Source organism: Taurulus bubalis (assembly GCF_910589615.1).
Source record: "Taurulus bubalis genome assembly, chromosome: 18".
Classification (NCBI taxonomy): Eukaryota; Metazoa; Chordata; class Actinopteri; order Perciformes; family Cottidae; genus Taurulus; species Taurulus bubalis.
The window spans coordinates 14,549,861-14,574,084 of NC_136606.1; the positions used below are offsets into that span (position 1 = coordinate 14,549,861).

Sequence of the window (24,224 nt, forward strand, 5' to 3'; positions counted from 1 at the left end):
ATGTCTATCCCATCTCACATTTAAATGTCTCCAATTCATGCTGCGGATGAACGCAGTTACTCAGTAAACGTAGATCCAGTAGTGCATCGTCCTCCTTCTCCTCCTCCTGCTCCTGCTCCTCCTCCTCCTCCTCCTCCTCCTCCTCCTCCTCCTCCTCCTCCTCCCACAGAGGATGCAGGACAGTGTGGAGTGGTCCTGAGCTCTGACTCCTGGCTGCAGAGAGAAGTGGTCGCGATCATCACGAGGACAGTCAGAAATCACGCTCTTGGATCCGATTTATGTTGTTGTTGTTTTTGTTGTTGTCTGGCTTGCCCCGAATCCTACACTAATTGTATCTTGACTCACGGGAGCATGACGGAGCCCAGACTTGCACATTTGGGATGATTTTAATAATGGTTCGCTTCAAACGCACATTTCCACGGAGCTGCAGTTGAGGTTTCAATCAAAGTGCGACTGGATTCTCGCAGCGTGATGGATACAAATGAGTTCACAGTACTGAAACTTTTTGTTGTCTGGATTTTGGGTGAGTGTGATTACTACTACTTTATTATTATTAGTATTTTCTTATTTTTAGATTACATTACACAGACTGAAAGATGCATTTTGTGTGGAGACAGTTAGAAATGCCACAGCATCACACCAGAGCCCCTGCTGTTGGAGCAGTTTCTTCCCACTTCCCCATCATATCTAATTGCCTTCAGCAATTAAATGGTATTCTAGTGTATTAATGCAGTGTATTACTGTTCATCATTTCTGTCTCAGTGTGTCAGGTTGCAAAGTGCTCAATAAGGATAAAGCTGTGACGGATCAGGAACACGTCCCATCTCATAGCGCATGCATTGAACGGGGAATATACAGTACCATGCCATCATGCCCCAGTGGACAGACCTGACCTATATCGTGGCCAATGGGAATTTCTGGATCTGGCTCATTAGCTGGTGGTATAAGGATGAAATCATTTATGAAATGATGTATCATGTGTGTGACTGGTGAATCCACTTGCTGGGACGCACACACTGAACTGTTGTCAATGTTCAGATGTGTGTGCCGATGCTCCTGGATGTGGTACTGTGCATTGATAGAGACGAGTCAGAAGCAGGAATCTAGATAATCTGCTGTTGTTATTATATGCCCTGTTATCTATAATTGCAGCAGTGAAAGTAGAAGCAGTACAGGGCACATCTGACTCAGTGGTGAAGAGGAGTTCAGATATTGAGCTGATACGCAGCACAGTGCATGGGCTCTCTCCACGAGCTGGTTGTAACTACACTGAGTGCTCTTAGTGAGCAGTTGGTGAGCTGATATTTGGTCTTGGCGCCACCTGGTCTGACGCTGATAGAAATTATCAGGCTTCCTCCCATGTGGACACACGAGCCAGGAGATAGAGGATTTCAATTTCAAGGCCTGTGATTCAGAGAGACCTGAGGTGCTCATCTAGAGGAGTGTTGCTGTTTACCTTGTGTCACTGGAGCGGTAAACCTAAAAGGTGGATCAATAACTGAAAAATAACGAAAGATGCAACACTCTTTCAGAAGGCTTTTTGAAATTTTGCAGAGTTTGACCTATAGTAGATAGTAGAATGTGGTTGGGCCAAGTCCTTCAGCCTGGACTCGTCTGGATCTGGACCACGTGAACAGCTGTGGCCCTGCAGCACTGTGTGGCCAAGCTCGGATTGTGACTTAAAGCATGTGTTATGCTCAGTCTCTCAAAATGCTCGGGAAATGGAAAACAGAGAACAAGATTTTTGTGTGATTTCACTGCAGCTGCGGCGGCTATCAAAGTGATGAGAGGCTGTGTTCCCAATGCTGTAAAGACACGCTGCGATGGTTTCCTGATAGCTCTTGTCTAGCCAAAAAGAGTTTCCCAGGTGGAGAAAAGGTGGAGGCCAGATGCAGTGCAATCAAGGAGAACCAGATCACGCTGATTATTTTCAGTTTGAGGCACGTGCGGTTGATGCAGCAGGAACCAGAGTACGCGGGCCCCATCTGCACGGCAGAATGAAAGAGCGGCTCTGACTGCGAAGCATTTGCTCAGGCCAATAAACAGCTCTTCATACACTCTCACAGCAAGGAGAAATGCCTTGGGGGTTCACGTGTTCCATCTGAAAAACAGGACTTTTGTGAATTTGTTTAATAAAATGCTATTCATAGCCCTGCTGATGAGTTGTGAGCGTGTTGAGCTCAGTTCAGCGCGTGTGTCCATAAGCCATGCAGTTTCCTTACACATAGATGTCGTTATACCTGGTGGTGTTTATCACCTGCACGGTCCAGGAATGAAATGCTTTCAAGTTTAGCAATCATGGAAAATAATTTGTCAAAATATATATATATTTTATTAATGTTTTCGTCAGATATCAGGAAAAGGGCGGATTGCGTTTTTACACAAATTCTTAGTTATTTTGTCGCCCTGATTGTCCATACTGTAGTTTGGCCATGTTGGTCTCTTCTGTACACATCTATTACATGTCTGTCTCCTGGAAGAGGGATCCCTCCTCTAAAGCTCTTCCTGAGGTTTCTTATATCTCTAAAATGTGTTGCTCAGTCATTCTCTATGTAGCGCAACAGCAGTGGGAAGCATGTTAAGAGCATTATGAATCTTTCAGCTGCCTGTGAAAGATTCATGCACAAGAAAGGTCTTGATCTTTGTCTCTTTGCTCATCCTGATCATATCAAAGTCTAATGCTGATCCCGAGTCGCAGACCGAGCACCACGTGGTCAGAGGACTGCGGAGGCGTTTCATACTTTGGAGATGTGCATATTAACTCGATGCTTCCCTGTTATGACTATTCCATCTGACTGGGGAAGCACGCCGCAGATAATGTTGTGACATTAGGAATATATTTGTTTTCATTAGTAACTAGTTTGATGATGGATTCATTGTTTAAGTCATTTTTTGAGGCAAACATTTAGTTTATGTTCTATGACAGTAAACAGATTATCTTTGGCCTGTTGACTGGATGAAATAAACACATTTTAATATCTCAAAATTGTTTCACTATAGACCAAACAATCAATTGATAGCTTGAGAAACTCCCCTAAATGCAATAACAGCGATGCAGTTAATGCTACTGCATGTACTGTGTGTTTAATCTATAAATCAATAATGACTCTCATGACGTCATACGTGCTTCAAAATGCTGAAAGTACAAGACTTTAATTTATATGACAGCTCGAATAGTCTGAGGAAGAAGCGAGAGGACCAACCAAGTTCTCATGACCTGATCTCATTTGCAGAGGACGTCATACATGTATTGGCTCCTCGAAGGAGCAGCAAGAGGGCAGAGATGGAGGAGGAGGGTCGTTAGTTGTCTCTTTGTATCAGAGTATAGGAGGTATAGGAGAGAGGTGGTTTTCTGCCACACACCAGCCAGATACCGCATTTAAAAATAGAATAATGAGCACTATTAAACATTGAATGGTAGTTGTAATGGATGATATAAATGAATTGTGACAGACTGAAATTAGCGAGTGATGACAGGTGAGGGCCATAAGTTGTTTTATTCCATTTTGGGTGCACGGCCAAAAAGTAATTTCCAATGAAATGAGTTCCAAAGACTACAGCAGACACAATGTAATGACTTGAAACTCTGACAAATTGAATGAGGAAATAACTCACATCTGTCTCATCAGTTTACCAGACGCCTAATCCAAAGCACCCTGTGTGAATCAGTGGTTGGTCGATACTTTAAAGCATTCTGAGATTACCCTTTAATTGACATACAAGCAGCCTTTTACATTCAGAAACAGAAGCAGACTCATGTCGAGGTGTCAAGAGAGGGCTTTGGTTCCTGAGGAGAGACGTTTTCTCACCACAGACACAGTCTGCAATAGCCTGCAACCGCTGTAAGAAGTTGTAAAAGGAAGCGAAAGCTCACTGGCAGGGTTCATGGTGCTACTTCATTACAGTGTTCACGACAAGTCCGTTTTGTTTTTTGCAACCCAATCCTGTTGTCACTGCATGCAAAATGACCGAGAATCGCTGTCTACACCAGCGGTGTCAAACTCGTTTTAGTGAAGGGGCCACATGCTGCCCATTTCGATCTCAAGTGGGCCGGACCAGGAAAAATCATAGCATAATAACACATACATAACGACAATATTTCTCTATATTTAAATCATTGGTGAAGGTTTTTGGATGATAAACCCTAATTTAAGGTCTTTCTATAATAAACTAGAAACATAAAGACCAAAAATCCACTGTTTATGTTTTTACTTTATTTTGATTTATTTTTCCTGTAATTTTAACAGTTATCCGGCAGGCCGGATGTTTGACACCCCTGGTCTACGCGTTTTAAAATGAGAAAAAGGAAGAGATCTGGAAATCTAAAAGTTAGAAAGAGTGTACCAGACCTCTGCTCGCTCCTCGTCTCTGCTTGAGGCTGCAAAAACAAAACAAAATGAAACTCCTGTAAAAACTTTCACAGTTGAATTGTTTGCATATTAGTGTAATTACAATGAGTAATATGTGGGAATTTATGGGTCAGATTTAGATTTAGTTAGTTTTTAATGAATATAGTGGAGAGCAAAGAGAGCACATACTTCCACAAAAGGGCTCCTGTAGTGATGTTACAGTTCCCTCTGGCATTGGACCCGAACAAAGATGTCAATGAAGGTCTCAGATTCATTAATTCCCTTTTCACACTCCCACCGGTCCTCACAGTCTCTGACCTGCTGTTGACTGTCACAGCGTCTCTGTCTCTGCATACCAAACTTTCTCTCTGTCCGTCTCCCTCTTTGCCTCCTCTGCTGTCTTTTCTCTTTCGCCTGTTTGACTGTCAAAAACAGGCAGATGAACTGTTGGCACAGTCCTGCTGCCTCCAAGGCAAAGGTCTTTGGCAATGTCGGTCAAACAGCTGACAGAAATAAAAGCTTTTTTTATTTATTTATCTTTTGCTCAATTCCTTTATGGAATCAGTTTTTCCAAGGAAAATAGGACAAATCGGGTAAATAGATGTGGAAGGATTTGACCATCGCTTTATGTATTTACTGTATAATCCCATCCGCCCATTTGTATATCCATTACATCCCTGATGAGAATTTGGCAAAAGTCGGAGTGATAATGCATTCCTTTGGTGTGCTCTGGCTTTTATCACACAGATTGTGCCAAGGCACTGTAATTAATGGCGAGAACATGTTGACATATTTATAACCGATCGTCTGTGTGGGGAACTGCATCACTCACGGGAGTAAAAGGTTTACTGCTGCTGTGTTTCAACAAGTTTGGACATTAAGGGAAGAGTGCATCAATGTGTCATTCTGGCCACAGGAGGCAGAACAGTGCAGTGTCCTGCATAAACAGCCTATTTATCTAAGAAGTAAAAGTGACCCATTTCAATTGAACCTTGTACATATATAGCTTTGTCTTTGTGTAGCTATGCAACTGATACTCCTGTTAGAAGCATTTGGTGTTTTTCTAAAAGAAAAAAGCCAACATAAAGGAGATAATTAATGCCTGCCGTGATGTTATTCCAAACAGTTTATTTGTTTTGCTTTTGTTGGAGGCAAGCGCTGCAGTGGAGCTCATTTTTGTGGTTTCTCAAACAGGGGGTGAAAGAGAGTGGATTTTTTTGGCTTTCATCTTTTGAAATTATACAGTTGTCTGGAGTGGAAGAGACGCGCACGGGGAATACTGATGAAAGCCTGAATTGCGTTGCCTCTCTAATGCTATTTTTTCCGGGTAATTATCTTTGCTAACGAAGAACGATTGGGAATTTATGTACGCTGATTCTGCCAATTCAGTGTGTTATAATCAGATCCGTGCTCCTTATCAGTCACCAGCAGCCTGCACTGTGCATCTGCGTGAACACAACTGTTTAGTCTCATGTGAATACTCTTTTTCACAAAAAGAAATGCGAACGCACATTTTTTATTTCACTATTTCGCCTATAGGCGCTCCACAAGACAGAACGTTCACGAGACGCTGAGTGAAGCCACGATAGCTCACAGGCAGATGGATCCTCTCTGCGGGGGCCTTTTCCGCTGAAGCTTGGCTGTAATTTCCCTCTCCAGATGACAAATGGACTACATTTATATAGAGATGTTATCCCAAAAGCCCTTCACGGAGCCTCGTACTCACCCACAACATGCTGTCAAACCACAAGCGCGCAATCACAAGCGCACACCGCTCCACCACCTGCCTCACACACAGCGGTTAAACAGGTTAAAGAAATTGCATTGCCCTCCGGAAAATCCCCCATTACGGATTCCCTCTTCTCCGCCACTGGCATTTTATTCTCCTCCCCCTCTTCCGGCTTTTGTTTGCCAAGTAGCCCTCTGTCTTAGACATGTGTGTCATTTTCCCTCTTCCTCTCTCTCTCTCTCTCTCTCTCTCTCTCTCTCTCTCTCTCTTTGACCCCGGGGTCCCCCCCCACACACACTCTGACAGGAACAGCCTGGATGCTTCCACTCAGGCCTGAGAGAAGGGAATATCCGTCTGGGTTTACCTTGCACTGCTTGTACAGAAGTGACACTCTTCTTCAGTGTAGTTTCATGTTTAGCCTTGAGGAGCTAGCTTTGCTTTAAAAGGAAATTAATGGCAACGTGCACTAAACCAGGAGAATACAATGTTTTGTCTTTAGTGCAATATTCATCGTCCACTCCAGATTGACCTCTTTTTCTACTTTTCCCATTGGCTTTCTTTTCTCAGTCTCAGTTTGTTCATTCCTCACCTGGCTCATTCGCTGCTTGCTGAATAATAATCACCCATCAGTCCATCACTGCGGCCTTTGCTCACTGATTACGTAGTTTCCTCTCATAGTTTTCTCATCGACAGTGGGAGGTGATTGTGTTTGCTTTTGAGTAAAATAACTTCAAGACTAACCCAAGGACATTAAAATAATCCCACATGTTTCTGGTAGGTCTCCTGTGACTGTGGGTATTTCCAGATTTGTGGTAAACATCTGAAACTGTTTATCAAGTCTGAGGCTTCAGAGCAGCAGCAGCAGCAGCAGACAGCTGGAAGCCATGTTTAGCTGAGAAGAAATTAAGATGGAAATGCCTTGTGTGAGCAGCAGTCCTCTCAGTCATTGACAGGTGACATATCCATTTTAGAAATGAGGTTCCTAATCTGTAAATTTGCAGTATTTGTTGGATTTGAATGGCAAATGTGCAGATCTTTTTCTGAGAGCAGAGGTAATTGCTTGCTTTAACAAAATGTAATGCTATAAAAACATTATTGCTCATGTCCTGATTTCTACTGATTCTCCCAACTAATCCAAGAGTCTGACTATCAGTCACATATGAGCTAGAAATAAAGAGGCTGTACTTTGGCACCATTCCAAATTAGGAGAATATAGAGAAAATTGTTTGATATTACAAAGGATCATGATTCACTTAAAGCTGTATAGTAATCAATAATAATACATTTAGAATATATCAAATTAATATGTATAATGCAATGTGTAGGACACCACAGATAATTGTATTGCATTAAGAAATGCAGCTTTAAGCTTTCTGAGATATTATTGTTGTTTTTTCCAAAAATAAACTCAATTTTTAGTCACTCACCCTAACCCTCATTTTTAGTCACTCAAGAAAATGCACAATCCACACGGTAAACTCTTTTATTTGGAACTATTTTCTGTTGCATTTAGAAAATGGATAAACAGTCCCTTTAATATCTGATATCAGCCAGTTAGGATAGACCCTCTGTATGAAGGAGAGTTATTTGTGAACACGGCAACAGAAAAAAGGTTTTATAAAGAATTTTTATCTCATAAGCTTTTATTTGTTACCCACAAGAGGCTTAGAGGCATTTCAACCCTGAGAAGAAAATGTATTATGGAGGATGAAAACGGAACAAAAAACAATTAGCTATTGAACAGTGACACAAAAGTACAAAGATATCGGTACGTTAAGACTTGTATTACATATAGAATGCAGAGACCATGAATACAGTATGTCTACCCTAATAGCTTAATATTTACAGACCAATTTCTCAGACTGAGCAAAACCGTGTACTCAGTTTTATTGGCACAGTTTCTTTTCTTTTCTCTTTTCTAACCCCTGACCAGCAGTGTGTTCCTCTCACATGAACTAACAATGATTTGTAGTGATGCTCTGTATCCTAACGTGACCCAGGCGGGTCAGTGTTTCTATCCCAACAACATCCTTTCCTTGTTGTTTTGTCAGATGAGGACACTGCGATGGGCTCCTGTGGTAGCCCTCCTCTACAGGGTCAGTTATTTTCCTGCTCGTGAGCTCTACAGATAACATGGACGACTGAGTCTATTGCAGCCCGTTCTAGTCAAATGCTGATGCTTTGTTAGCATCAAACTACGCTTCAAACTGTGGCGCTCCAGGTAACCCTCTTGCATCAGTTCTGGATGTGTCAGGGGCAGCGTGTCAGTTTCCGCTTGTTACATGCAGAGTGTATTTTTAAAATAAACCTCCAAAGAAGGTTAGGCTGAGGAAAAATATATGGTTTAGGTTCAAATAAGTATGTTTTTTATGCAAAAGAGGTTTTTGTTAAGTAACTGCCGTTGACTTGGTTTCACACGCTACAGGGTGCTTCAGTGCATCGTATCAGACGTCGAAGGGTATGACCAACTTGTGTTGGGAGATGGGAATGTGAACGGGTTGTCCATCACTGTTTGTCTGTCAAAAAGTTATCCTTTCTGCTGTTGGGTCAAACCACTGAGAAGCTGGTGAAATCAATCCTGTAGCTTCTGTCTTCAGCTTGTTTAAATGGTAAATGTACTTGTATAGCGCCTTTCTAGTCTTCCGACTACTCAAATTGCTTTTATACTACATGTCACGCACCCATTCACAACCATTCATACACTGATGGCAGGGGCTGACATGCAAGGTTCCACTAACTGACTAACTATTATAATACATGCGTATCATAAATGAACAAGATAAGAATAGATCCATCAGTCTTTTCTTGGAGTAAGATGTTGCTTCAGACTGATCACTACCTATATGTTGGCAACCTTCTCAGCCAAAGGGAAAATAAACTACCTCAAGGAGGAGGAGGAGGTGGTGAGATAAGCAGCAACATCCTCTGTGAGGAATGTGGGAAACACTTGTACTATCATGTGTGTGAGGCCAACAATCATCTGATTCTGTTTGTTCATCATGCTTCATTTAGTCACCATTGTTAAATAACATCTTCTATGATATGGTTTCACAACTAATTTAACACGAATAATGATAGATTCAGGTGTTATGTTTCCTGCGTATGCTCACATCACACTCTTCAGCACCTGTCAGTCACTTTAACTCTGCTTATGCCTGCTGTGGTTAAAAGGCTTTCTATTCATCTGGGGAGTGCGGATATTTCTTAAAAGCAAGCTCTCTGCCTCAGTGACCTCAGACGGATAACCTCAGTCATTGTTTGTAGAGCTGTGAATTCCCCTGGATCTGAGAAAGAATAACACGGCAGAAAGGAATAACTTTATCCTTGTAAAAGCAGCAAAAGTCAAATTCTTGGTCTTTTCTAAAGATTCTTAAGGTCTGACATAAAAGGGGAAAAAAGTAAAGTCTCAAAAGCTTCTTAAAACTGTCTTATCATTGTGATATTTTAAAATCTTTATCTACTACAATTTCTGCAGAAAAATCTGCAAAACAATTCCTCACAAAAGTCTCATTTGATATCCATTATATTCCTTCTGGTCTGCTTCAATGTCATGTGCAATGCAAAATAAAATAAACATTTATTTCGGAAGGTTGTGTTCTCATTGACATAGCTTGTTATAGTTGTTGTTCTGCAGATGGGGAACACGGAGGGCAGCGCGGTTTGAAAAGCCAAGAACTCAATGATCTTCAAAGTAGAACAGAGGTCAGGGTGTTGTTCATGAATGCAGAGCTTTGTTGACAGATACAAAAGAGGCTCAAATGTATTCAGAAAAGCAAATATTTTACTTTATTCATGTCACATGTCCACAGTTTCTTCAGAAATACTTAAGTGGTCTTTTGATGCTGAAGTACATGAGTACAGCACTGTAACTTCTGCTGTTAATTTGGTAAATGAGGCACTGGAATACTTTGCGGCTCTTGTTATTTAATTTGTACAAGGCTCTTGACACATTTGACCATGTTATCAGAATCATCCATACATTTCCAGTTTGCTGAGTCTTCCTCTTCCTTCCTCGTTATATTAAAAGGGGCGTGCCCCGGGGTTCTTTACTAGGACCACTAAAATGATCCACCTTAGTATATATTCTTGTGTTTTAACACTGTCGTATGCGGATGATACTGTTATCTATGTCTTTCATTATCAGCTGTTCAAACCATTGCATTCCTGCAGTCTGCCTTTGATGTTCATTGTCTATGCCGATGCTTGGGCAGTGGCCCTCGGTGGGTTGATAACGACTCACAAGGCATCCTTCAGCATCTGTATGAGATGCACCAGGCTTTCAATTCACTCCAATGTAAACCCATTAGTTTGATGCAGAGCAACAGAGTAAGAAAGTTGGCAAATATATTATTAATAGGCCTTACATGTTTTCTGATGTTCAGGAAGCCACTGTGCTTTTCTCTCCCTCTTTTCTCTACTCTTGCTCACCTTCTGAATCTCCAATCTCTCTCTTTTTTCGTTTATTTCTCAATATGCGTTTGCAAGCTTCAGCTGATTTTCAAGGTCTGTATCTGTGGAGGAAGACACAGACAGATGGTGCAGCAGGACAAAAAAACAAAAGGACACCTGGCACCTTCATTTCCCTTTTTAATTTCTCAGATTAGATTTTAAATACAGAACACATTATTGCCCCAGGCATAGATACAGAGTGAGACAAAACCGTCCTCATATCCTGTTTGGGATGCATTATTCCATCTTCCCATGTCATGAAATGAAATCAGAAGTTCAATTTACAGAAAAAGTGCAGCCAAATGCCAAAACTTCCCTCTCGAATCAAAGTGACCGTTACTACGAACCCTCCTCTGCCCTACCTTCCTGTCCTGATGATGATGATGATGATGACAAGGCAGACCTGATATATGGTAGAGGTTGTTGAATACGTCCTCTTGTCCTGTCCTTTAAATCTATTTGAACATTTCTGGCAATTCATCTACTTCCCTTCATCTTCTATTTATTCTCATCAATATTTATCAAGCAGACGACCACAGAGCGTGAAACACCTTCAAGCACCTTGATTTAGTTATCCCTTAGTTTGAGATAGCTCTGCCTGCATAATTCACACGTTTAATGCTGTTTCAATGTAGCACTAAGGACGCATTTCAGTTGACTCAGCAGTTCTAGTTCGGTGCTAAAGATTGGTTGGCTTAAAGTTTGCCCCGAATGACAAGTATTTACTGATTCTTGCTTTTAGGTGCAAGCATCCTGTGCATGTGGAAGTTGTCTTTTTGTGGATTTGGTATGGTGGCCTGAAGGAAGACAATAATTACAGCCTTGCTAATAAAACCTCACATGCAGAGTATCTAATGAACCTGCAGGCAGTATGGGCGATTCCTTCCAATAAATTAAGGAACAAAATAAGACTTAATTATACCAGTTTTATTACATGTGTGTCTTTTTATTAGTCTATCAATAGTGTAATAGTTACTGCACCATAAATAGCCATTTTAGCGTATTTTCATATTAAAGCATTCCTTTCACAAAGAAAGAGCCATGCACAATTTTATTCAAAGCCAGATAAAAGGTTGTTGAAAAGCTATTACATTTTTACTTTGCCTATGATGTTAGAGAACATTTATTCCGCCATGCAAGCAGTTTCCCCCTTTTTGTGGTTTTTACGATGAAAAGCTGGCCTTGATCCATGACCACAGCGGCCAGGAAAGGCTTTATTAGCATATTTGTGAACCTTATTGAAGAGGAACCTGATAAGTGATTTGAAATTAGGTGGGAGCGGCTAGATGAATACGAAAACCATCCACCCATATGAGACTGATGAGAGACTTAACGACTCAATTGTCTGTAGAACCCCATTGTGCTTCTTAATGAGAGGCTTTAATCATTTCAAATTGATTACTTTTTAGTTACATTTACATTTTCTTAGAAGTGAAGACAAATACACAGACATCCATCCTATGTTTCTCACAGCTCAGCTCATGCAATTCCAAAAGGGTTTTTGGACAGAGATATTTCAAACAGACACTAGTGGTTTCAATCAATTGAATAGACATCGCTACAATCTGCAGCTCACAGTTTGTGATACTAGTGGCAGCAACAGATAAATTGCTTTACTGCTGTTCTTCTCTGCAGAGGAGAAGTATATATATATAAGAGATGCTGCTGGAAGGCTGTTATTTGCGGGTGATTGTCTCCTCTGATGAGCTTTGGGCTTTTCCAGAGCAGTGGTTCTCAAATGGGGGTACGTGGAGGCACTCCAGGGGGTACGCAAGATTTTTTATAAACATTTAAAATAAGCATCCATTAAAAAATCCTTTAAAATAGTTATTTCATAAATATTCAATAAAATATAAGTGTAAGTTCATAAACTAAATTGTACATATTCTATATTAAATCAGACACTAATGGCACAGCGCTGTGTATTGCATACTTAAAAAAGGACATGCTAAAAATGCTTTGCACTATTTCACAGGGGGTACGGCACACGCAATCCCGGGCGCTTTTCAGCAGCCCACTGCTCCTAAATCACTATGGATGGGTTTAATGCCAACTTTCATGTATGTATGTCAAAAGTATGTAATATGACAAATAAAGTTTCTTCTGTATAAATTCTGAATGTACATTTTTCAACAAACAGTTAATGATGATTGAACAGTTGGTTAAAGTCCCTCCTCTGTATCCACCATCTAAATCCAGAATACTTTGATTTGGCAAACCGTCACACGCCAGGATGAGAGATGCACCAAGCAGCTATAATTCATATTCTGGCACTGTAGCCTATAAATCAACCAAATCTCCCAGATAAACACTCACTGCTGATTCCCGCAGCTCATAAAGCTGATCGAGTCGATTTAGTTTCAAACTTTACCCTGCTGCTGTTGTGCAGAGCTCATGCTGAAGGGAATCCTGCTGCCAGATTATTGTAGGCTATTTTCATCAGTTCCTCTCTCCTACTTGTGTTCAATTATTCATTTCAATAACCTCTTTGATGGGTCTATGTGTCGACAGCTCATGAGAATCGCACTCGAACAAGAGTAAAAGCGGCATGATTTGTAACATCTGAATAGTGAAAGCTGCACTCGCCTTGAAAGCACCCTGATTTACTTTTTTCAAAATTATTCAGCAGTTTGTATGAAATGTGGTTGAACTTTATACTGAACAGAAAGCCTCGTCCAACACATAATATACAGTTTATGTGTTATAGCAGCGCATATTTATTTTAACGTCATTATACTGGGAAAAGGCAATAAACTCTAAGATGATTTAATTTGTAATTTGCGTACAACATGAAGAAGATAAGAAGTAACATGCTATATCAGATCATCAAGAGACAAAATATTCCATTTAGCAAACACAGATACCCAATTCCAGAAAATAAATGCATTAAGTGGAACTATTGCAGAAGACTTACTGTATTTACTTTTGCTAATCTTGACAGTGTTTGGTAATCTAGTCATGTACTTTATGAAAACATAAATCAGTAATGATAAACATAATACTTTTTGTGTTTAAATTGAAATCAATGACCATCCTTTTATATTCTCAACCTATACTCCACTGCTGATATATATCTGCACTGTAGTGTCCAACAAGTGGGGAGTTGAAGGGAAATGAGATGCCACAGGAGACCCGTGGGAACCAGACGGCTGAAAGCCAAGTTTTGAAGTCATAGAACTTTCAAAGAGTGCAATTTTCAGAGTGCTCTGTAATTTGCCATAATATTTGATTTGATGTATTGATTACTCAACACAAAGGACATACTTTCTTGGAATCTGAAGAAATGATTTTCTGTCTGTGTGTGCCTTGAAGAGAAGACAGGAAGTGGATTTTTCCTGAGGGAACAATAGGTCACAGAAAAAGACGAGCTGTAGGTATTTGACTTTGTGACGTCTGACGAGCTCGGGGATTTCAGCTAGCGCCCCTGGCCATCCCCGATCCCATCTAATAAACTCGCCTGTCACCTTCACGGCCCCTTTTGTTCCGAAACCGCTCATCTGAGTCCAAGTCACTGTCATCTTTAAACTTTTACTTGCTTTTACATGTTTTGTTTTAAATCCAACACTGCAGGAATTTAGCGATTGTGAATTCTTGCTCTTATAATGCTCTTGCTAAATATTTGAATGCAGCAAGTTCAGTTCATAAAAATATTTTCTTCGATCTGTCTGAGAGGTTGAGATTTGCCGTAAATCACTTTATTTGTTTTGTGCTCTTTGTCTTAAAAAAAACAAGATGATGCAGTTGATCCTAATCACCAGGAAAGTTTTCATTGGATTTCAAACCATCGAAAATTCACATTTGTACAGAATCTGGTTTTCAACTGCAATACTGGTACTTTTATGTTGTAGAGGTTTTGCGCTAATGTTAAAGCAATAGTTCGATATTTTGGGAAATATGGTTATTGGCTTTATTGCAAAAAGTTAGAGAAGAAAATGAATACCACACCATCTTCTCATCTAACTCAACAAGAAAGCACAAATAACAAAATGTCATACCATTCCTTTAAAGTCTCTGTAAACTTAACCATCTGCATTGAAAAAATACTAATCTTGTCGGGGGGACACAATATAAAAAGCAAATCAAAGTACAGCTAATAAAATCAGAATCTACTGAAATACTTGATATATCTATAATATTTAAGATACACACCCAAAGAGAATAAATATAATAATCTCATCCCATCACAAACACTGCACCTGAAAACATCCTCAAACCGGGAAGTCTATATTTAGCACGCTAACTTGGTAGCAGTCTTTGTCCTGAGGGGCATCTTTCCAACCGATTCTTCGCATTGTAAGCGTGGCACTTCAAAGGAAGGATCACCTTCCTGTGCAGCAGCACGTTGAGCTTTGGTCAGACGTAAGACCCTGTGGTGGAAAAAATGAGCTGCTGTGAGTTTGGATCAGAGAACAGGGAGGGGTGAGAAAAGGTATTAATAGTGTGCATGATGGATGCACTTTTGTATTTTACTGTCATTTGTTTCTTTCCTATTTTCTTTTCCTTAGCTGGGTGTTCACCAAAAAACTGAAAACATGAAAACACAGGAAACTGAAAAGACAGTACATGTCACAAATAATGCATTCTTGAAGATTGTTCGATTATTTGTTTGTTTCATTCATTCACAAAAACAGTTCTGCAAATGGAGGAAAATATAGAGATGATCACAAATAATCAAATAATCCAAAAAACTAATAATCTGCTGATGTTTCACAGGTATTGTCACTTACCTCTGTCACTATATCTTATGCTAACATTAGTTGGCGCTAAATACAAAGTACAGCTGAGGCTCATGGGAAGTTTTGCTGCTAGCTTGGCTGAAAATGCAGTGGATCTCAGGCAACAGATCAATAAAAAGCCCAGGATTGGGAAACCTTGACGACATACTTGTGCTGATTCCCTGCAGTAAGAACTTGTTGTCTGCACATTCGCATCTGATAGCTCATTGTGGTTCTTATCTCTTGTGCAGTTACTCCCTGCATTGTGCTGAAAAAAGCTCTTGTTGATTCCATGAACTAATATAGTGAATAATCGAAGTCGGTACCACCTTCATTTAAAAAACACAATGCAACAGCTGCGGACGCTTCACAATAAAAGATCACATGTGATTTGGCAAAGCTTTTAGGATAGGATAGGATATATACTTTATTCATCCCCAAGGGGACATTTAGTTGTGGCAGCATTAAGCAGAGTTACACATAAGACATTTAAGAAAATTAAATAATAAAAGTGCAAAAATGCAAAGTATATGAAGTGTATACATGTAGTATACAGTGAGAGCGGTGCTAGGGTTATTGATGTTGATGATTCAATTGATGGAGGATCTGGCCAGGGGTGATTTATTATACAGTTTAAATGTGAAACAAGAGCAATGGGAAGTTTGACCTACTCAAAAGATTTAGTTAAAATGCAGTGAGGAGAGGATGCTGATTCGTTATCAATTCTGAACCCGACAAAGATTGACAAGTTGATTTCGATCAGTCGATCAAAGGTCACAGGGAGAAGCACAAATGACGTTCATGTATCAGAAAATGTTACGTTTTTTTTTTATTGAATATATGTGACATGTGGGAACCCTAGTCATCAGTTCTCTCTATTTGACACTTTATTTCTTTTTATTTCTTTACAGTCAATGCCTGGATGATGCGGGTGTTGTCAGGTAAGAATATGCCTCCATCATATTATACAATGAGATGACAGTCTCTGTGGAAAACTCAACTGAATTGCTGCTTTACTGACATGACCATTTGTCAGAGGTAAACCCCACAACGCAGGACATGTGACCCATACTTGCTCTTCTTCTTTCTGTCCTCTCAGCAACCGACAGTTTCAAAATAGAACCCACTCCTCCCCGGCCAAAGACAACCTGCAATGAGTCCCGTCTGCAGTGGGAGGTGGAGGTCTGTGGAGAGGGCTTCAAGCGGGACATGGATCACATAGATCCACAGTACTGGTGTAACCTCACATACTTCATCAGGTACTACATCATGTTTATAACAGTTTAACAGTAACCGGAGGGTAGGTGCGTGCCACGCTTTTCACAACAACAGCAACGGCCATGAGCAAAACGTGATAATGTTAATTATCCAATTGACATGAAGAGGCCTAGTGAAAATACAAAGATAGGTTTTAACAGTGAGTATCATAAAAGCCGGGTTACAAGCCGCTACTACTTTCGGTGGTTGTCCCCGCTGTAGCAAGCTAGCGCTGCTGCTAGCTCCCCGCTGCTGCTAGCACCCCGCTGCTGCTAGCACCCCGCTGCTGCTAGCACCCCGCTGCAGCTAGCACCCCGCTGCAGCTGCAGGCGTCGAGCCAGGGCTCGTCCCGCTACCTTCGGTGGTTGTCGGGGAACTAGCGAGAGCTAGCGGAGAGTTAGCGGAAGTTAGAGCAGTGCTAGCGGAAGTTAGTGGGGAACTAGCAGCAGCGCTAGCTGGCTACAGTGAGGAACTAGCGGGGACACCCACCGAACGTAGTAGCGGCTTGTAACCCGACTTTTACGGTACTTATACGTCAGAATTGCATTGGGCTATATTGCAGGAATCTCATCAACTAGAGGCTGTGTTTGTAATTGGAGGAAAATTCAACGCTGGAATGAAAAGTTATTGACACTCTCTGACTTCATCTTGTCTTCTGTAGTAATAGTAGTAGTAGTAGTAGTAGTAGTAGTAGTAGTAGTAGTAGTAGTCTCAGAGCTCTCAAGTGTCACGCATTGAGCGTGACTGTCACGCATTGAGCGTGACTGTCACGCATTGAGCGTGACTGTCACGCATTGAGCGTGACTGTCACGCATTGAGCGTGACTGTCACGCATTTCGGTCTTAAGCCACGCCCTCCCGCCACACATCGTATTTCTCAAGCTGAAAAAAAACTCTAGGCTATTTAATGTGCCGCAGCGCGCAAACATGACCTGGTCGCGCTGCCCTCACCATGGAGGAATCAAGCACGTCTCCCCCGAATCCCCTGCCAATCAATAAAAATAAATGGGCTACACGAATAGCCAATCAGAAAAATTTATCTGTTGTATCTGGGTGAAATGTAATCCCGGCCGCGCCCCCCCCATCTATCATGCTCGATGTTGCACTGCACAACAAATCTGTTGAAAAACTGATGACACATTATGCAGATAACCCTCCTGAATATTGAATTTAAAACTGTTTCCAATCTATTGTCTTAATTGACATGTTGGAGATGTTGCATCATAGAAAGTCATGCTGCTTTATTGTTCGCACTAACATGCAGCAACTACACGGTTTACGGTTGGTAAAGAAAAAATACAGTCTGAAATTGATAAAATAATACATAGCCCTGTTTTTTGGATTTCTAAACATATTTCTGAACATTTATCCTTCCAGACTATAAAGAGTTAGCAGTATGTGTATGATGTCTGCGTCTTATGACATTGAGAGGAAGTGGTGTGAAAGTTGTTGCAAATAGATGACAAATCAATGTATCTAATAATGCCTTCATAAATTTGCATACATCTCTGCTGCATCCTCCATACTGCATTTGTCTCCATTACAGTTATAATTGTATTTCGAGGCATTTCTCACTGCCTAACTTGATTTTATTACATTCCTAAAAGGGATCATGAGCAGCCACACTCTTACTCCTTTATGCTCTCAAGAAGATTTCAACTCAACAGCATGGGAATAACTGAACCTGTTTGCTTAATTCTTAAAATAGGTTCTGGTGTTCTTTGCTATTAAATTGGCCTGCAGCAGAGAAAAGCATCCCTTCCCCGTAAGATAGAGCCAATATATTCACCCTGTTGGCCCAAAATGAAGAGCTGATGTTGAGAACAGTAGGGAATCTCTTGTGAGAAAGTTTAAAAGTAAAAGTAAACTTCCTCCTGATACGAAGTCCCCATCTAATCTCTGTCAGTCCTCTTTTCTCACGTACTGTTGTGTTCCTGTCTGTTTGCTCTATATTTGTTGTGTCAGTTCTACACAGTGACACTTTCAACAAAACACTTAATTGATAGGAAGACTGTAATCCATCTCAGCCTCATGCAGCTGGGTGGATGTCTGTGGGTGGGAAGACAGCTGGAGGTTTTCTTCCCAAAACCAGAGCTGTTTTTAAAGAGCATCTGAGCGTTGACCACCCATCTGTATCTATCTTTTTCCAGCTTTTCACCTCATTCCTTCCGTTCACTTTTCACCTCTCGCATTTAGCTTTTTTTCTCTCTTTAACTGCGGAGCCAGAAGGGGAGGGAGAGAGCCATGCGTTTTGAGGTTTCTTGCACATACACACACGTAGGAGCTTAAAATCAATGTAAAAAAAATCTGATTCAACGATTTCCAGGAAAAATAAAGTAAAATATTCTGGGAAGAGGAGCTTCATCCATCAGTCATCCTCTCTCTGTTTTTCCATTCATACACTGATTTATTTAAAAAATAAAATAAAGGTTTTACCACATCAAGAGTGACTGTGAGCCAGATGACTTTAGACATTATGGTCAGGGTAAACATTTGGAAGGCCAATTAGCAACCGACACTTGCATTGAGACATTTTAACAGCCATATATTGATCTGGCTGTCAGCGGTGGGACCAAGTCTGTGTTGGCTCTGCAGTCATTAATGCCATTTGGAAATGTATAGAAGGAATGCTTTGGCAGAAACAATAATTGGATTGAAAATAGCGAAACTGTAGTGTGATGAAATGTGAAATTAGATCCAGGCAGTTGTCAAAGCAAACCAACTGCCAAAGCTACCAAAGTCAGTATTCTTCTAATAGATCACAGTACTGTGTCACCCAACCCAATCATCCATCTCTGCAGTTCTCCTCAGCTTTATGGAGTGTTTATTGTTTTCCAGATTGTTTTCGTCGTCTGGCCGGGAAATGTACTGTTTTGGTTCACTCGTAGCGTCATTCCAGACACAGCAGGCAGATGTTTTCAGAGAAAAAGCTAATCCTGCGTAACACCAAGCAGCAGCTGGCAACTAGCTGGTGAACATAGTGGAACATTTAGCAGCTAAAGAGCTGGTTGGAGAGTTGGCGGAGACCAAACACAGAGCTAAAAGAGAGTGAATATTGGATTTATGATTGTAGAAACAAACACAACTCCAAATGAATGCCAATGTTTATTCTTATCCACTAGATATGTAAGGAGGCACATATCTGCATACAAGTTTGCACCATTAGACTAAAAGGTATTCATTGTTTGTGTTGTGGTCAAAGCTCATTTTCACTGCTTCCAAACATCTGTTTAATGCAAGTTTACTGAAAGCGATATCAACGGCAGTTCTCATCCAAGTTCAACCTTCCTCTCTTTTAGTCTCAGCTCTCCTCTCTCTCAATACAGTTCAGAGGCTGCCCCAAAAAAATGATTCTTTCAAAAGTACATCAACACAAGTGGTACTGAACACTGATCTGAATTTCTGCTCTGGCTCAGAACACTTGAAGAGCATCAAGTATTTTACATTACAGAGCTCAAGTCCAAATTGTGTCTCAAGTGGTGTCAAGTGGTGTTAAAGTCAAAGTACAGGCAGTTCTTCTCTGACATTTTTTCGTGTTGAATGTTCACTTTGAGAAATACAGATTGTCTCTGCTGGTTTCAATAGAAACACCATAACACAGGACTTTTTTCAACTTTGGCTGAAATGTCGAGTTCGACTGCACATGGGAGACGTTTCTCCGAGGATCTCTCTGCCAGAGGGAGTTTATTTGAATCCAAACCATGATCTTTTCCTAAACCTAACCAAGTAGGTCTGTTGCCTACATATAAGGAGATTTCTGACAGAAAGTCCTAAAGGCAAACTTGTCCTATGTGCACTTGGACTTCAGGTTGAACTGATTAGATTTTGGTGGTCAAATGTCACCTCACAAAACACGTTTTTGGCCATAACTCAATCATTACAATGCTAATTATGACAATTTCACACAAATGTCTACTTTGTATGAAATAAACGTTTCATTTGGGTGTATTTGTGTACAATACTTAATTTACACAACTGGAGGATGCCCAGACTTTCTCAGCCGCCGATTAGTTTGGAGGCTGGAGGAAGGTGATAAGAAGGCGGGAAAGAAAGAGGCCGAGCGGAGGCGCAAGAGGAACAAGAGCGTGGTGAGAGAGAATCGGTCTTGGAAGAGCAAGGGGCCTCATGTTTAAACAAAAGCGACCCCTGCAAAGCTTCCTCTCTTTGACAAATGAGCCGTGCCCCTCTGCAGCGCTAGCTGCTGGCCAAACACTCAGCCGACGTGATTGTTATTGTTGGAAATAAGCCGACACCACTAAGACACAACCTTGAGTGTGTGTGTCCGTACGAGCATTTACACACTTCAATCATTTATCTGTAATAATTATTGATTTTCTGCCCAGTTTACAGCTCAGAGAGAAGCCTTAATGTTGAGCACTAAGGACAGTGGTGTCGGCCTTTCTAGACCTTTTAATAATATACTGGATATTCACTATTAGGAATTATGCTTCGTCACTGTACGGACCAGATGCTGTTTCCTACTGCCACTAATGATAACTAATGAACCATTTAGATGAGCAAGCCTCATTTTAAAGAGGTTATGTGGTCCACACAACTGGCAGAGGACTGTTACCAACAACTGAAAGAGAGCACGGTTGCTTTGCACAGCTGTATAAGTAACAACACACCAAAAAAGAAGAAGTTTGCTTTGCCTAATTCTGAAGAATTTCCCTTCCTCACAGTTTAAGTGTTTATTTGTTTAATCTGAATCAGCACTAAGCAGAGCCATCGCTCTCAGAGGATAAACAAACGGCAAATGCCAAAGAAGAGAAGCAGCATTGCATCCTTATGCTATTTTGTGTTAGTGTGTGTCTGTTGTGTGAATGCAACAAGGTGCGCTAGGAGCATATATTAAGTGGATGTCAGCAGCAAGCTAATATCAGCCAGTCAGTGGGTTATCTTGCCTGAGCAGTATGATTAGTGTGGAGCTATAATGTCAAAGGGGGAGTTATTGAAACCTATTTTGACATTAAATACATCATGTTAGAAACTAAACCTAAGCTCTCAGTAGCCTTAGTATAAACTATCGGTACCTGTATGTCATTAGAAACTGGTATGCATAGATATAATGTGCCAAAAAATCATATGCATGTCCTTGAGATCATGTTCTTAGTTATATAATGCATCCAATACCAAGTTATTCCTCCCACTAAATCAATTGTGAATCTAGTTGAGTTATTTTTACCCTGTTTATTGTGCGTGGGTGACGGTTGTTAGCTGTTGTGTATTACATCGGGGGAAACACTTCAAATGTCTTGTTATTCCCTGCAGTCCTGCATTTTGATCACTTCTGCCTGAAAGCTCTGATACTTTCATATTTTATTTCTCTCTCCATCCTTTATTTCATTCTCCAAACACTCCCCCAGCTGCAACTTTTCGAGTCTTCCGCAGAGGTAGAAACCACACTTTAAGAAATAATTTGGCGTTTATGCACATATAAAGATCCTTATTTATGTGTAATTCATTTGATGCATCTCTACCTCCTTCTGCTTCATGGATCATGGCTATCTGGATCATGGACCATGCCTACTACTCATTATATGAATAATTTCTGTCATATTCATGTAATGTGCTGAAACTCTGTTACATTATTCATTTTGGTCACATGACATCTATTGCTTCTGTCCATCCGGGGAGAGGGATCCTCCTCTGTTGCTCTCCCTCAGGTTTCTTCCCCTGCTTTCCCTGTGAAAGGGTTTTTACAATCTTTATTGGGGGAGTTTTTCCTGATCCGATGTGAGGTCCCGGGACAGGGATGTTATGTGTACAGATTGTAAAGCCCTCCGAGGCAAACTTGTATTTGTGATGTTGGGCTATACAAAATAAACTGAATTGAATTGAATAGACAAAACATTTACTTAGAGCAAAAAAAGTATGGCGTTGGTAGCCTAAATTAAGATGTCCATTTCCCAGTATCTTGTAACATTAATAAGTTAAATAGCTCAACTTTTTTCAGTTTCCACAAAAAGGAGCTTCTGCTGGTTCAAGTATATACTATTGGTGCAACTTTGCCTTATATGCAGTGTATTATACAGTATGTATACAGATCACAACAGCTACTAGTGGAGTGGCATATACAAGTTTCATATTATGTTAGATGTTATTTATTCAAAGGTTTATTGTCAACAGTCTAATAAGAGCTAATAAGCTGGTGTGTTTTTTTTTACATTGGACTTAGTTGAAAGACCGGTGCATCTCATACAGACGCTAAATAAAGGGTCTTCAATTAAAATTCAGCTACAAAGAATTTACATATGCAAAGTAACTGAATTGCATCAAAATAATGTTTAATTAGTGCTATGATTTACTCCCATGTATATTGAAGTAGCTAACAGTTGTATGCAGTCAACAACTGACTGTCAAATAAATTATAGAAAGTTCAATTGAATAACATCTTAACAATATTTATGGTCAGATTTCATATCGAACTGGATTAATTATAAATAATATATGCTCTAATCATAAATACATGTTCTTCTCTTACTTCTAGTAAATGAAGGCCTCGATACAGAAATGTAATACACAACAGACAACTTTTGTAAAAAGTACTTAATTTTATAAAAACGAATTTAACATGAACATCATTGTTGCCCAGTGGAATTCATGTGTTCGGATTCTGATCATATTGGGCTCTGAGAGCATTCATTTTCTGTGCCTTCATTTTGGATGTGAGTGTGTTCGTTTGCTCATCAGATCTGTGCTTTGCCTCGTAGGATCGCTTCACATTGCTGCTTTTAATAATCCTCACGGTCTCTGAACATATGAGACACACTGGTTTTATTTAAACTGCCCGTAGAAAGAATGAAGATATAATTGTCATTCATCAAGGCTGTGGTCTGGTTGTGCACACTTCTCTCTTCTCTTCTTGGAGAACGGCATGTGAAAGAACTTCTCCGACCGGTCTGTCTCCGTCTCTCCCGTGTGTGTGTTTGCATGACACTGGAGCTGCGGCACCTATCGGAGTCCACATATTTGATCCGGACAGCGCAGCGCCTGTTAGCGGCCCCTGCGTTAAAGGGTGTCTCGGTGCATCGAGGCTGCAGTATTTGGGAGTGAGACAGGGTTGATACCACTGTTGCTCAATTCACTGCTCTGCTGCTGAGAATACTAATGGCTCCAGAATGTCTTGAGAAACAAACTTGGATCTGGTGGATTGAAATTCAAGATTGAGAAAGAGGAAGGATTAGGGTTGGCTGAATGGATTCATCAAAGCAGAGCTCTGAGCCTGGAAAGCGCCACGCAGACTCTGAACATCACAGAACGGCCGTTTAAATAGAGGAGAGTAGTGGGCCAAAAAATAAATGGGAGAAAATCCTCGGTTACAATGATGGATTAGATACCGAACCTTCAACGCTTTGAGGAATACCAGCTAAACAGTAACAGGGTTTTAAATGATTGTGTGGCCAAGCAGAAGTCAGTTGTGATTTTCTTCTAATTCTTCCCCTCTCTTCCACCCATTTCTCTTCCCAGTGAGTACCACGTCTTCACCGACTGCACAGAGAAAAAGGCCGAAATCGTCAGCTGCTACTGGCCCAATCCACTGGTGGAGAGCTACATCATCGGTATACACAAGCACTTTTTCTCCCACTGCCCCATGAACCACGTGTTATGGGTGGACCCGCCGGACGAGACGCTAATCATCCTCATCCTTGTCCCCGTTTTCCTCACATTGGCCATGATCGGTCTGGTGGTCTGGTGCAGCAAGAGGAGCGATATTCTGGCTTAA

The 24,224-nt window shown here is 40.7% G+C and overlaps 1 protein-coding gene across 1 annotated transcript; it reads left to right on the top strand.

Annotated features, from left to right (window-relative positions):
- Positions 1–471: 471 nt before the first annotated feature.
- LOC306750639 (receptor activity-modifying protein 3) lies at positions 472–24,224 on the top strand (the record flags this gene model as incomplete). Its single annotated transcript, XM_079234102.1, has 4 exons — positions 472–523; positions 16,154–16,183; positions 16,342–16,501; positions 23,969–24,224. The coding sequence occupies 4 exons, from the start codon at positions 472–474 to the stop codon at positions 24,222–24,224; spliced, it is 498 nt and encodes a 165-aa protein (XP_079090228.1).